Source organism: Sebastes fasciatus, chromosome 8, assembly GCF_043250625.1.
Source record: "Sebastes fasciatus isolate fSebFas1 chromosome 8, fSebFas1.pri, whole genome shotgun sequence".
Taxonomy (NCBI): Eukaryota; Metazoa; Chordata; class Actinopteri; order Perciformes; family Sebastidae; genus Sebastes; species Sebastes fasciatus.
Genome location: NC_133802.1, coordinates 30,264,230 through 30,278,502, shown reverse-complemented (window position 1 = coordinate 30,278,502; position 14,273 = coordinate 30,264,230). Strand labels below are relative to the sequence as shown.

Here is a 14,273-nt window from a genome sequence, read left to right as displayed (position 1 = left end):
AAATATAAAATATATAATGCATTATAAAATATCTATATTACAATAAATATCAAATAAGAATATGAAATATAACAATGTAACAATATAAAATATAACAATACAACTACTACTACTGTATATATATATATATAACAAATATAAAATATATAATACATTATAAAAAATAACAATAAAACAATATCAAATATATTTATAACAATATATAAATATAACAATATAATATTTCTTAACCCATTTCTGAACCCATCCTACGTCATCGGGTCGCTCCGAAGCTCTGCGTGGTGAAGTCATCCGCGTGCGACAGATCAGTTGGCGCTCCGGAACAGAAGGAGAGGAACAATAAGAGTGAGTCTGTTTTAATGTTGTTTTATTAATGTTATTATAATAATGTTGAGGGTTCACAAAACTAATACGGTGTTCTGGTGTTATGTGTCGGAGTCTGTCCCCCGTCAGAGAGAGTTTCTGTTCCGTTACCATGACAGCGCCCCTTGGTGGTCCGGGTCTGGGTGGTTCTGGTTCTGGGTTAGGAGCCGTTAGAGGGGACTTGTAGAGGTAGACCGCATCCAAACACACTAAGACTAGACAGTAGAATCCCTCAGTGAGATTCATTCAGCTGATACAGAAACTCACCAACACCCACTGCTGCTCCTCCTCACTGCTCCTCCTGCTGCTCCTCCTGCTGCTCCTCCTCACTGCTCCTCCTCACTGCTGCTCCTCCTCACTGCTCCTCCTGCTGCTCCTCCTCCTGCTCCTCCTCACTGCTCCTCCTCACTGCTGCTCCTCCTCACTGCTCCTCCTCACTGCTCCTCCTGCTGCTCCTCCTCACTGCTCCTCACTGCTGCTCCTCACTGACCTCCTCACTGCTGCTCCTGCTGTCTGACTGTTTGTTTGTCTGACTGTCTGTTTGTCTGTCTGACTGTCTGTTTGTCTGTCTGTTTGTCTGACTGACTGTCAGTCTGTCTGTTTGTTTGTCTGTCTGTCTGTTTGTCTGTCTGTTTGTCTGTCTGTCTGTCTGACTGTCTGTTTGTCTGTCTGTTTGTCTGTCTGACTGTCTGACTGTCTGTTTGTTTGTCTGTTTGTCTGTCTGTTTGTTTGTCTGTTTGTCTGTCTGTTTGTTTGTCTGTCTGTTTGTCTGTTTGTTTGTCTGTCTGACTGTCAGTCTGTCTGTTTGTCTGTTTGTTTGTCTGTTTGTCTGTCTGTCTGTCTGACTGACTGTCTGACTGACTGTCTGACTGTCAGTCTGTCTGTCTGACTGTCTGTTTGTCTGTCTGTTTGTCTGACTGTCTGTTTGTCTGTCTGACTGTCTGTCAGTCTGTCTGACTGTCTGTCTGTCTGTTTGTCTGTCTGTCTGTCTGACTGACTAACTGTTTGTCTGACTGACTAACTGTCTGTTTGTCTGACTGACAGTCTGTCTGACTGACTGTCTGACTGTCTGTCTGTCTGTCTGTCTGTCTGTCTGACTGACTGACTGTCTGTCTGTCTGTCTGTCTGTCTGTCTGTCTGTCTGTCTGTCTGTGTCTGTCTGTCTGTCTGTCCGTCCGACTGACTGTCTGTGTGTCTGTCTGTCTGTCTGTCTGTCTGTCTGTCTGTCTGTCTGTCTGTCCGTCCGACTGACTGACTGACTGACTGACTGTCTGTCTGTCTGTCTGTCCGTCCGTCCTGAACTTTGTTGACAGGATGACTGACTGATGATTTTTTTGTCAATCGTCACCATCTTTGGTTGATTAATCATTTAAATGATGATCGATCAGTTGATAACATAAATAATCAGCAGATTGATTAGTAATGAAAACAAAGCTGAGCTTGTTGTTGTTTTTCTTCAGGTGGATCAGAGATGCAGTCTGGATCAGACTCTTCAGGATCTGGACTGAAATCAGTCAGAAGATCTCCTCGTCTGTCTCCTCAGGTCAGTCAGCAGGTCTTGTAACATGTTGCTGGTGATCATGGTTGTGTTTACCTCCTCTGTAGTGGACGGCGTGTAGAAACTCTACAGTTGATGGTTTTCCAGGCGAGCTGGTCTAGTTCTGGTTCTGGTCGGGTTGAGCATGTTGAGTCCTCTCCATGTTAAAGGTCCCATATCGTGCTCATTTTCAGGTTCCTACTTGTATTTTGTGTTGCTACTAGAACATGTTTACATGCTGTAATGTTCAAAAAATACTCTATTTTCCTCATACTGTCTGTCTGAATATACCTGTATTTACCCTCTGTCTGAAACGCTCCGTTTTAGTGCAATTTGACGGAACTGCAACAGAATTGCGTTGCTAGGCAACAGTTTGGGTCCATGTTTACTTCCTGTCAGCTGATGTTATTTACATACATTGCAACAGAAAATAAACTGGGACCCATTTAGAATGTTTACGTTTAAAACCGTGAAATGGTCTAAATATTGAATATTTGTGACATCACAAATGGACAGAAATCCTAACGGCTTGTTTCAAACGCACAATTTCTGAATACGGGCTGTGTGTATTTCTCCGTATATTGATCGTTTTGATGGTTTAACAGTATTTATATAGCACTTAAACCTGTTTTATAATAGAAAGCCATTAAAATCGAACAAATATGGGACCTTTAATACGGTTTGCACCAGCTTTGCTCCAAAGTGTCGGGATCAGAATGTAAACCATCGCCCAAATCACGTAAATATTGCCGTAATGCAGTTCTGCAGCTGGTTTACGACTTCACAATAGAAATTACCTACGATTTTTATATTGTTTTGAGAATATATTGTCCCATCATCCATCAGAACTGTCGGAGCTCTTCAACATCCTTGAACCACGAAAGGAAAGTTGGTACCTGTTGTGAAACCTGTTGAATGTGTCATTTATTGACAGAAATCAGAAGAAGAAAAAATCTTCACCCTGAGCTGGAGTTTGACCTCAGGTCCACTCGTTCAGTCCTCTCTTCTCTCCCTCTGCTTGGACGTTTCTTCTTCTGTTCCTGCTCTCTAACACTCAGCGTTGGAAGACTCTTTGTCACGTTTAAATGTTTGTGTTTTCAGTGCAGCAGTAAAGGGAAGGAGGAGAGGAGAGGAGGAGACAGCCTGCAGGAGGCGAAGAGGAGAGGAAAGATGGAGAAGAGCAGAGACCAGGATGAGGGGCTAGGGGACAGACTGCAGACGCTGGTGAGACGCAGATATCAGAAATCTCTTCTTTAATAAAATCATCTTTACACAGATGTAAAGATTTTACAGAGATTATGCTAACACATCTTTCTTCTGGTTATTGGTGTGTGTGTGCAGAATCTGTCCAGCAGACCAGTAGCCAGAGGAACAGGTCTGGTTTACTCTGAGATCTTCACACATCATAAGAACCTGTGGGACTCCAGGTAAGCTGCTCAACTGTATACACCTGTGTACTCCTAGAAAATGTTATTAATATGATATTATTATTATTATTATAGAAGGGCAGTGATGATAACTGTGTGTTGTTGTTGTTGTTCAGTCATCCAGAGAGTCCCGAGAGAGTGACATCCATCATGGAGGAGCTGCAAAGACAGGACCTGCTGTCTCACTGCATCACAGTGGAGGTCTGTCTGTCTGTTAATAGTCAGCTCTGTCTCACAGAAGGTTAGTCTAGGGTTAGCACTACTGGGATATCAGATGAACATAATCCCAGTTTAACCACTGAGTAGACTGCAGAGGGACTACCTCGATATTCAGAGCCCAGTTGACTCGTTGGGGTTCAATGATGAAAACTGATTTAACATCCAAATTCAACAGTATTCTCCCATCATGCATCACTGTGGGGACATCCACTAAATGGAAGTTTGAATAATTTCATTCAAACTATTTCACATGTAAATAAAACATTTGGTTTCTGAATTATTCTGTTAGAATAGTTGTTACTGAAGGAAAGAATCAGTAGAGCAGCTGTCGCCCTGATTATGTTTTTTTATTCGATATCATGAGGATTGTCTGTTCATAGCAGGTAGACAATGATTAGAGTCACAGCAGGTGTTGAGTAAGAGATGATGGTTAAATATTGAGAAAGACTTTATTAATATTTAACCTATATGAACACAACACTGACGGGGTTCACGGGTCACGATTACGCAACAGATAATCAAAATCCTGCTGCTGTTAGCCACTGGTAAGGCTACGTTCAAGAACACTCTGGGTTTACTTCACAGTTGAATCATCCTGTTGTTTAGGACTGACATTGCAATATATATTTTATCTCCAAAATGATAATGAATATTCACCCTCCCCGGGGTACTGTGATCTCATCACTCAACTGTTGTTTAGATGTGTAGTACGTGAAGGTGGCGCTGTGACCTCATCACTCACCTGTCTGTCTGTGTTTCAGCCCAGAGAAGCTGAAGAAGAAGAGCTGCTGCTCGTTCACATGTGAGTCCACCAACACTTTAATAAATTCATATGGAATGTATCTGGAACTCTACTGGTGTCTACTGATATCTACTGTTCTCTACTGATATCTATTGTTCTCTACTGATATCTACTGTTCTCTACTGATATCTATTGTTCTCTACTGATATCTACTGTTCTCTACTGATATCTATTGTTCTCTACTGATATCTACTGTTCTCTACTGTTCTCTACTGTTCTCTACTGATATCTACTGTTCTCTACTGGTCTCTACTGTTCTCTACTGGTCTCTACTGATATCTACTGTTCTCTACTGTTCTCTACTGATATCTACTGGTCTCTACTGGTCTCTACTGTTCTCTACTGATATCTACTGTTCTCTACTGATATCTACTGTTCTCTACTGATATCTACTGATATCTACTGTTCTCTACTGATATCTACTGGTCTCTACTACTGTAGGAAACATTATGTGGATTTGATGAAGTCGACTCAGACGATGACAGAGAGTGAACTTCACAATCTGTCTGAGAAATACGACTCCGTTTACCTTCATCCTGTAAGAACACACACACACACACACACACACACACACACAAGTGTAGTAGGTAGGTATAAAACTGAATACAGCTGTAAATAAAACTAAAGTTGTAAAAAAAACTAAATAAAGCTAAATAAAACTATAAATAAACATATTAAAACTGTAAATAGAGCTGTAATATCTAATACAATGTAAATAAAGCTGTAAATGAGGGCCAGAAACCATAAAAAGGTAACAATAATATAACATCGAACACAAAGAGAAACATTTAATCAGTTGTCTGTCTAGACTTTACAATACAGGATTGTAAACACCTGTGAAATCTTTCTGTTGTGTGCGTGTGTGTCAGGAGTCCCTCCAGGTTAGTTTGTCGGCAGTGGGTTCAGTCCTCAAGCTGGTCGATCAGGTGATGACTTCTGAGCTCAGGAACGGGTTTGCTGTCATCAGGTAAAAACAACAAGTCCAGCTTCTTATGGTGTGTTCAGGTGTTCCTCATTAACAACAAGTCCAGCTTCTTATGGTGTGTTCAGGTGTTCCTCATTAACAACAAGAAAAGCTTCTTATGGTGCGTTCAGGTGCTCTTCTTTAACAACAAGTCCGGCTTCTTGTGGTGAGTTCAGGTGCTCCTCATTAACAACAAGAACAGGTTCTTATGGTACGTTCAGGTGCTCCTCATTAACATCAAGGACAGCTTCTTATGGTGCGTTCAGGTGCTTCTCATTAACAACAAGTCAGGCTTCTCGTGGTGCGTTGAGTTGCTCCTCGGCAGCTCTTAGTCGAAAATTTACGAGTTCAAAACAACACAATAACATGTCTGTCTCTCTCTCTCTCTCTCTCTCTCTCTCTCTCTCGCTCTCTCTCTCTCTCTCTCTCTCTCTCTCTCTCTCTCTGTGTCTGTCTGTCAGACCTCCAGGTCATCACGCTCAGTCTAACCTGTCAAACGGTTACAGTATTTTCAACAACGTGGCAATCGCAGCTCGATACGCCCAGACCAGACACTCAGTCAGCAGGTAGGTGTGTGTTTGTGTATATGATGAATCTAATAAAGGTTAAAGGTTAAGTGTCAGTGTTGGTGGGTGGGAAGCCAGTGAGGGATCACGGTGTTGGTGTCGGTTGGGAGACGACAACAATCAGTGTCTGATTGGTACTCTGCTCTGATTGGCTGATGGTCACTCAGACATTGATTATCTGGGCTTTCATTCAACGTGTATACAAAGTGACCTCACCACCCCGACTGCTTTTATTCTGAAGGTCAGAGGTTCATACCAGAGGTCTTATTGTTGCCACAAAGCTGTAAACTTTACTGAGATATTTCCTTAATCAATGTAATGTGTGTGTGTGTGTGTGTGTGTGTGTGTGTCAGGGTGTTGATAGTGGACTGGGATGTTCATCATGGTCAAGGAATCCAGTACCTGTTCCAGGAAGACCCGAGGTAAACTCCTGACCCTCCATCCTGGTTATATCTTCTCAAGATGAAATCCACCAAGTTAAAACTTTGTGTGTGTGTGTGTGTGTGTGTGTGTGTGTGTGTGTGTTACCTGTGTGTTCGTGTTACCTGTGTGTGTTACCTGTGTGTGTGTCAGTGTCCTGTACTTCAGTGTCCACAGGTATGAGCAGGGGTCTTACTGGCCTCATCTCCCAGAGTCTGACAGTCAGTTTGTTGGCAGCGGACGAGGTGAAGGCAGAAACATCAACCTGCCCTGGAACAAGGTCACTGTTTACACTACTCTCACTGTTCTCACTGTTCACTATTTTCACTGTTCACTATTCTCACTGTTCACTATTCTCACTGTGTGAACTGTGTCCAATCCTGTTCCGTGTTATTGATCCTTCAGACGGGGATGACAGACGCTGATTACATCGCAGCTTTTCAACAACTGCTGCTGCCTGTAGCCTACGAGGTAACACAGACACACACACACACACACAAACACACAAGAAACATTTCACTGGTGATCAAATTTAGATTATTATATTCATCATATTAATGATATTAAATGTGTGTGTGGGTTCAGTTTCAGCCTCAGCTGGTTCTGGTCTCTGCTGGATTTGATGCTGCAGTCGGAGATCCGAAGGTAAAAACTCCACAGACCTCATTGACGAGATTTAAACATCATTAATTTATTTATTTATTCATGAATCTTACTGTGTGTGTTTGTGTGTGTGTTCAGGGAGAGATGTGTGTGAGTCCACAGTGTTTCCATGTTCTGACTCACATGCTGATGAGTTTGGCAGAAGGTCGACTTGTTCTCGCTCTCGAGGTAAAAACACTTAATCTCGTATCATCAGTGTATACGGAATATTATCTACAGTATGTATATATATGTAAGAGCTCGAGACACAGCAGCTGTTCATGTATAATATTCATTATTATTATTATTGCTTTTATGTAGCAAGATGTTGATTTAATTTGTCACATATGTTCTGATGACACAGTGTGAGCCTCTCATTCATAACATTCATAACCCATTCTCGTGTGTGTGTGTTTGTGTGTGTGCAGGGAGGTTATAACTTGCAGTCGACAGCAGAGGGCGTCGCAGCCTGTGTCAGAGCTCTGCTGGGAGGAGCCTGTCCTCCTCTGACCCCGCCCACTGCTCCATCTGACAGGTGACATGTTGAACACCTGAGTCACACTTGCGTTGATCAATAACCTGGTTGATTTCTAACCGTCTGTCTGTCTGTCTGTCTGTCTGTCTGTCAGTGCTCTGGAGTCCATCTCTCAGACTGTCTCAGCTCTGTATCCACACTGGGCTTCTCTGCAAACACTGGGTGAGACTCTGTGTGATCATAGAGACTTTATTTTGAAAGGTAGAACACACACACAACAGATTCTGTTACCAGTTTAACCACTTTAACCAGTAAACATCTGGAACACCAGCCAATCACAGCTGGTTGACCAGCAGCCAGGATCTGCACACTCACCATTTATAAACTTCCTGTTCTCTTCCTGTTTCCTGTGCAGAAGGCGGCCCGTTGGCTCCGGGGCGCATTGTTAGAGCAACAACCAATGAGCAGATCACGAAACAGACCTCTGTTGCCACAACAACCGGTCTGGTTTATGATGAGAGGATGATGGAACACATGAACATGTGGGACAGGTGAGTTAGCTCATCTGCTCGTCCTGTACATATATATGTATGTATATAATGGATGATGTACAGAGAGCGGGTCATTGTTGTGAAATAAACCCCAACAGGGTGATGCTCGTGGGGGGGGGCCCACTCTGTACATTATCCCGCTTATTACACGGCTACTTATTTAAAGGGACTGTTTGTAAGAATCAGAAATTGCTTGTTAACAGCGCGCCTGTGGCCGTAAAATCAACGAAAGTCAGTGTCCTGTTGCTTGCGCTCACGCTTGTGCTCGTTCTACATAGATGAGCATCGCTCAAAACAGTGAGGCAACACACGTCAGCTAAAACCACAATATCACTCTATATTTCACCTGCTTGGCAGTAATGTTAGCTGACCAGACGAAGATCTCTCCATGAATCAATGCTGATCCTATTGTTGGCTTTTCCTGACACTTCACAAGACACGGGAAACCTCTGTTGGTCTGGAGGAGCTGCAGCAGTTATTTCTGCACAAACGTCCACTGTACATTCACTAGATATTCTCAGAGCTAAACTAACTCTTCTGCAGTGTGTAGTTTTCGCGCATGCACGTTAGAGTGGATGCCAGCAGGCAGGCAGAGGAGCAGAGTACAGCAGAGTACAGCAAAGACTCCGGTCCTGGAGACCAAAGCTACGGTCTCCCCCGTGTCCTCCGACCGCGGCCAACACTGTTTTGCAAGATGGGCTTCACTAGATAGAACTTTGCGGTTTTGTTGCTTCCGTGTAGTTTGTGTTGGAGTCTTGTCTGAACAGCGTAGCCACACTCGAGCGCGCATGGGAGACCGACCCGCAATGATTTATACTTGTAAGAAGTTACAAACAGTCCCTATCAGTAATCAATAATTTGACACAAAAATGGTCCGACATCATAACTGTGTCCATAGCAACGGTAAGCAATGTAAAAATGTAATGATGTGAATCCCTCTGCAGACATCACCCTGAACAGCCTCAGAGAATCTTTAAAATCTTCTCCAACCATCAGCAACTGGGATTGGTCGATCGTTGCCAACGGATACAAGCACGCTTAGCAACAGAGGAGGAGCTGTCCAGGTGTCACAGGTATGTACATATTTACATATTTACAGAGATTAACAGAGCCTGGATTGATGTGTTTATGTTTAAAGAATGAATATCTGCAGATGTGTTGTCATAGGGCAGAAACTTACTAAACTCTTTTTGTTATCGATTCATCAAGTGTGCAGCACATTGAGCAGATGAGAGCCACAGCAGAGATGAAGCCCAGAGAGCTACACAAACTGGCACACGACTTCAACTCCATCTTCATCAACAACCAGAGCTTCAAGTCCGCTCTGCTGGCTGCTGGAGGCTGCTTCACCGCTGTGGAGAGGCTGCTCACAGGACAGGTAAAACACACACTCAGGTAACACACATGTAGGGCTGGGCGGTAAAACCATCTTAAAAGTCTTCCACAATAACGGTGATAAATTTATGAGATTTATTTTCAGTTAAGTTATTTTTTTAATCCATTTTCCTACAAAATCACAGGACCAACAGCCAAAACGTAGTAGGCTCCAGACAGTACAGTATAAACACTACAGTATATGCACTACAGTATATGCACTACAGTATATGCAGTACAGTATAAACACTACAGTATATGCAGTACAGTATACAGTATGAGACATGTTCCTCTCGGCCTCTCCAGGTGAGTAACGGCGTGGCGATCGTTCGTCCTCCTGGTCATCACGCAGAGAGAGATTCTCCTTGTGGTTTCTGTTTATTCAACACGGCAGCGCTCGCCGCTCGCCACGCCCAGAAAATATCCAATGAGGCGCCGCTGCGAGTCCTCATCCTGGACTGGGACGTTCACCACGGCAACGGGACGCAGCACATGTTCGAGGATGACGACAGGTGAGGAGGAGTGTGATATGACGTGAAGTAAAGTTGAATGGATGTGATGTGAACTCAGAAGTGAATTAAATCAATGTGAATTGATGTGAAGTGAACTGAAGTGAAGATGGATTTTCTCTCCGTCTCCAGCGTCCTGTACATCTCCCTCCATCGCTATGACAACGGGACATTCTTCCCGTCTTCAGAGGACGCCGCCACCGACAGGGTGGGCGTGTCCAAGGGGGCGGGGTTTAACGTCAACGTGGCGTGGAGTGGCGGGCGGATGGGCGACTCAGACTACCTTGCTGCTTTTCACAACATTGTCATGCCGATTGCCAACGAGGTAACAACACACACAGAAACACACACTTCACTGATTAGAATCTGAAAGTCTCCCGTCACGGGCTAGATTTTCTAAAACCTGAAAACAGAGCCCCATGAGGAGGTGCAGAAGTCCTAGATTTCTCTCAGAGCACTTTGAATTACAATATGCTGAAAGGTTATTCTGGATTTTTTGCCCAAGGATGACAAAAATATTCTGCCTACTGAAGCTTTAAGTGCTATATGTTTATATTTATATATTGAAGTATACTTTAAACTGCAGTGTTAACAGTTAATGTCTTGATCAATTTCACGTTCAAATTTGCCCTGGCAATAAAACAGCCGTTCTCTAATGTCGTCGACCGTCTTTTTGTGCTGTTTTAAAAAGTTTTAGCGCCAGTATCGGGGAAAAAAACAAACGATACCCAACCATAAATATTACACCAGCGCAATACGGCAGTTAATCAGTAGTATGGTGGTGTTTTATTAATGGCCACAAGTTCGGGCTATTATATGTACATGTATATGCTCATTGAGAACTTGTCATTTGATTAAAGTCAACAGAACTGTAGGAATATCATGTTTTAATGTTTGAATAAATTCAAATTCTCTGTGCAGTTTAACCCCGGTCTGGTTGTGGTGTCTGCCGGGTTCGATGCAGCTCGGGGGGATCCGCTGGGTGGATATAATGTTACCCCAGAGGGATACGCCCACCTGACACACCTGCTGATGTCACTGGCCGGGGGGCGGGTCCTACTCATACTGGAGGTACACCCACCCACCCACCCACACACACACACCCACCCACACACACACACACCCACACACACACTCTAGAGGTGTAACGATGTGTAAACATGTCGGCCAGTAGCAGTAAAATTAAAGTCATGTCTCATCTCTCTCTCTCTCTCTCTCTCTCTCTCTCTCTCTCTCTCTCTCTCTCTCTCTCTCTCTCTCTCTCTCTCTCTCTCTCTCTCTCTCTCTCTCTCTCTCTCTCTCTCTCTCTCTCTCTCTCTCTCTCTCTCTCTCTCTCTCTCTCTCTCTCTCTCTCTCTCTCTCTCTCAGGGAGGTTATAACTTGTCATCTATCTCTGACTCCATGGCGATGTGCACCAGCGTGTTGCTAGGAGACACTCCTCCCTCCTTGGTGACGCCTCTCCCCCCTCCTCATCACAACGCTGTGGCAGCGATCAACGAGGTCATCCGACACCACGCCCCCTACTGGAGGTCACTGAGGATACGCAGTCAGTGCAGGACTTCATCTGTTGTATTTCATTTATTTATTCCTGTTTAGTTTCATTTGAATAACTTCCTCACATTCTTTCAGTCCCAGAGTCTGTGCGGGCGTCACTGTCCTCCCTGAAGCATCGTGGGAAACGTAGTTCTAAAGGAAAGGGCAGGAAGTCAGAGGAGAGCGGCACAAACAAACCACCGCTGCCCCCTACAGGACCGGAGGACACAACGGTAAATATTTTAAGATCGTCCAATCAGACGGAGGGCGGTCTGGAGCAGCTCACTCAGGGATTGGCCAGTTTGGACATCGGTCAAACCTCAGCCAATCACAGTCCTGCTCCGTCCACCGCGGTGGGAGGGGCCAGGCCGAAGGTCCGCCTCAGCCTGGAGAAGGTCACCTGTGAAGGTGAAGTGAAGGCGGAGGCAAGTGAAGTGACACCTGAGCAGAGCCAATCAGCAGAGAGTGTGCTGCCACAGCCTCAGGTGAGCAGGAACCATCAGTTAAATAATTGGTAAATTGTTAGTTAATTAAACTTAGTTAATAGTTATTTTACTGTTAACAAATGGAATAACAATCATTTTACCGTGGGTTCGTCTGTCCTCTGGTGTCACCTTCACCTGTATTTTATTAACCTTTCAAAGGCTGTCGCCGTGGCAGCGCCAGAGTCGGTTGCCCCTGGTGACGAGGCAGCTGGTGGAGCGGGAGCGGGGGCGGAGCCAGAGACAGAGGGAGCGTGTGGTTGGTCGAAGCCTAAGACGTCTCTGGAGCTGACGTGTGGAGGACAGACAGACGTCAGGACATATCATTTTATATCATTTAATTATTATAAAGTCTTTAAACATACTGTCTGTCTCTCTGTCTGTCTTCATATGACTTACCTGTCTGCCTGTTTGTCTTCAGACCCCTCTGTTCGTGGTGGACCCTCTGTCCTGGTGTCCTCACCTGGATGCTGTTAAGCCCCTCCCCCCCTCAGGTATAGATGTCTTCCTGCCGTGTAAGGACTGCGGCTCCGACGCTGAGAACTGGACCTGTCTCACCTGCTACCAGGTGAGCGTCTCACCTGTCCATCACATACTCTGTCTCACACGTTGATGATGTAATGCGTCTCACCTGTTGTCCCTCCTGTCTCAGGTGTTCTGCGGTCGTTATGTTAATGAGCACATGGTGACTCACGGCGTTGTGTCTGAACACCCGGTGGTTCTGAGCTTCTGTGATCTGTCTGTGTGGTGTTACCTGTGTGAGGCCTACATCCACAACCAGGTGAGTCTTATTATTATTATTATTATTATTATTACCTGTTTGAGGCCTACGTCCACAACCAGGTGAGTCTCTTTATTATTATTATTATTATTATTATTATTACCTGTGTGAGGCCTATGTCCACAACCAGATGAGTCTGCGCTGAGCTCTTAAATTATTATTATTATTATTATTATTATTATTATTATTATTATTATGAACACATATTTGACATAAATAAACTGAAACGTTCTCCACATTCAGATTCTGTTTGAAGCTAAAAACGCTGCTCACTGCGCCAAGTTTGGAGAGGAGATCCCTCCGTGGAGCTGAGAGGAAGAGGAGGAGGTGATGAAGAGGGGGAGGACATGATGAAGAGGAGGATGACGGTGTAAAACCCTGAGAGCATGTATCTGTTCTTCGGCCTCTCTTCCTTCAGTGTGATTGGACTGTTGAGTGCGTTGCCATGGATACCGCAGCAAGCAGCTGTGGTGCTTTGTGGGAAACGTCTACGGTGTCTCACAGCTGCCAAAAAAAGCCTAAAACAAATGAAGAAGTGATGTTTTTATTTTCTAACTGCAGATCGGTGCTGATCATCTTCATCTCTTTAAAGGTCCGGTGTGTAGATTTAGTGACATCTAGTGGTGAGACGGCAGATTGTAACCAACTGAATACCGCTCACCCCTCCCTTCACCAGCGTGTTGGAGAACTACGGTGGCCTTCAGGTAACGTAAAAACATGAAAGTCTCTCTCCAGAGTCAGAGTTTGGTTTGTCCGTTCTGGGCTACTGTAGAAGTATGGTGGACTCCCTGAAGAAGACCCGCTCCCTATGTAGATATGAAGGACTCATTCTAAGCAATTTAAAACACAACGATTCTTTGTTTCAGCTGATTATACAATAATGAAAACATTAATAATATTATACTACACTTTTGCTAATATATCCTACTAAATGCTTCACAGGACAAGTCCTTTAAATCTGCAGGTTCTATAAAAGTTAATGAAACTCATGAGGTCGACGATGTTGAGACGGTTTCTGTGTCCGAGGTGCGTTTGATTTACAGACTCCGGCAGAGTTGGGTGGGGATAAGGAGGTTTGTGTGCAATATTGTGTTTCTGAGCTACCTGTTTGTAAATGTTTTATTAATATTAAAATGTTTGTATGTATTTTTGTTTCCTGCATCAGTCACTCAATTAATTATTAATCAACACTGTTAAAGCTGCAGTGGGTAGAAATGGAGCAAATATGATTAAAAAAAAAGTTATTTTTATAAAACAGTCCATGAGACAGGTAATCTGAAAAATATCATGTTCCTCTGGTGTCCTCCGGTGTTCCTAATGGCATCTGCAAAATTTCACATAACGGAGGAAAACAACCAATCAGAGCCGAGCTTGAGCCTTGCCGTCTCTGAGCAGCTGTCAATCACTCGCAAACTCCGACCAAACGGTCGAACTAGGCAGCGCTGATCAAATATGAATAAATATTCTGTTACTGTAATGTCTTTCTCTCCTCAAATGTTTTCATAAACATTTTGTAGTGTACTGTTTAGCTGTAAAATTAGAAAGTTTGTGACCTCAGTGTAGAGCTGGTAGAATCAGAGGAAGGTATCCCATAATGAGATCCCTAAAAAGCGCTATATAAGTCTAAT

At 43.8% G+C, this 14,273-nt stretch overlaps 1 protein-coding gene across 5 annotated transcripts; it reads left to right on the top strand.

Annotated features, from left to right (window-relative positions):
- The first annotated feature begins 265 nt into the window (after positions 1-265).
- hdac6 (histone deacetylase 6) lies at positions 266-13,791 on the top strand. 5 transcript variants are annotated; one of them, XM_074644945.1, is made up of 28 exons: positions 266-345; positions 1,824-1,906; positions 3,002-3,124; positions 3,242-3,327; positions 3,444-3,528; positions 4,308-4,348; positions 4,790-4,886; positions 5,218-5,315; positions 5,774-5,878; positions 6,232-6,300; positions 6,452-6,578; positions 6,704-6,769; positions 6,884-6,943; positions 7,040-7,129; positions 7,369-7,475; positions 7,570-7,637; positions 7,831-7,966; positions 8,911-9,039; positions 9,176-9,344; positions 9,647-9,852; positions 9,982-10,174; positions 10,771-10,920; positions 11,218-11,395; positions 11,479-11,867; positions 12,027-12,176; positions 12,286-12,432; positions 12,517-12,645; positions 12,889-13,791. In XM_074644945.1, exons 2-28 carry the CDS (start codon positions 1,835-1,837, stop codon positions 12,955-12,957), a joined length of 3,339 nt encoding a protein of 1,112 aa, XP_074501046.1. In that variant the 5' UTR covers positions 266-345; positions 1,824-1,834; the 3' UTR covers positions 12,958-13,791. The 5 variants fall into 5 exon arrangements, with proteins under 5 accessions (XP_074501046.1, XP_074501044.1, XP_074501050.1 ...); XM_074644943.1 differs by having other exon boundaries at positions 7,570-7,676; XM_074644949.1 differs by having other exon boundaries at positions 298-345; positions 3,007-3,124.
- Positions 13,792-14,273: the final 482 nt, after the last annotated feature.

Coding starts and splice junctions, on each gene's coding strand:
- hdac6 (XM_074644943.1), top strand. CDS start 1,835: ATGCAGTCTGGATCAGACTCTTCAGGATCTGGACTGAAATCAGTCAGA. Junction 5,879..6,231: donor ACCAGACACTCAGTCAGCAG/GTAGGTGTGTGT, acceptor TGTGTGTGTCAG/GGTGTTGATAGTGGACTGGG. Junction 7,677..7,830: donor TAGAGACTTTATTTTGAAAG/GTAGAACACACA, acceptor TTTCCTGTGCAG/AAGGCGGCCCGTTGGCTCCG.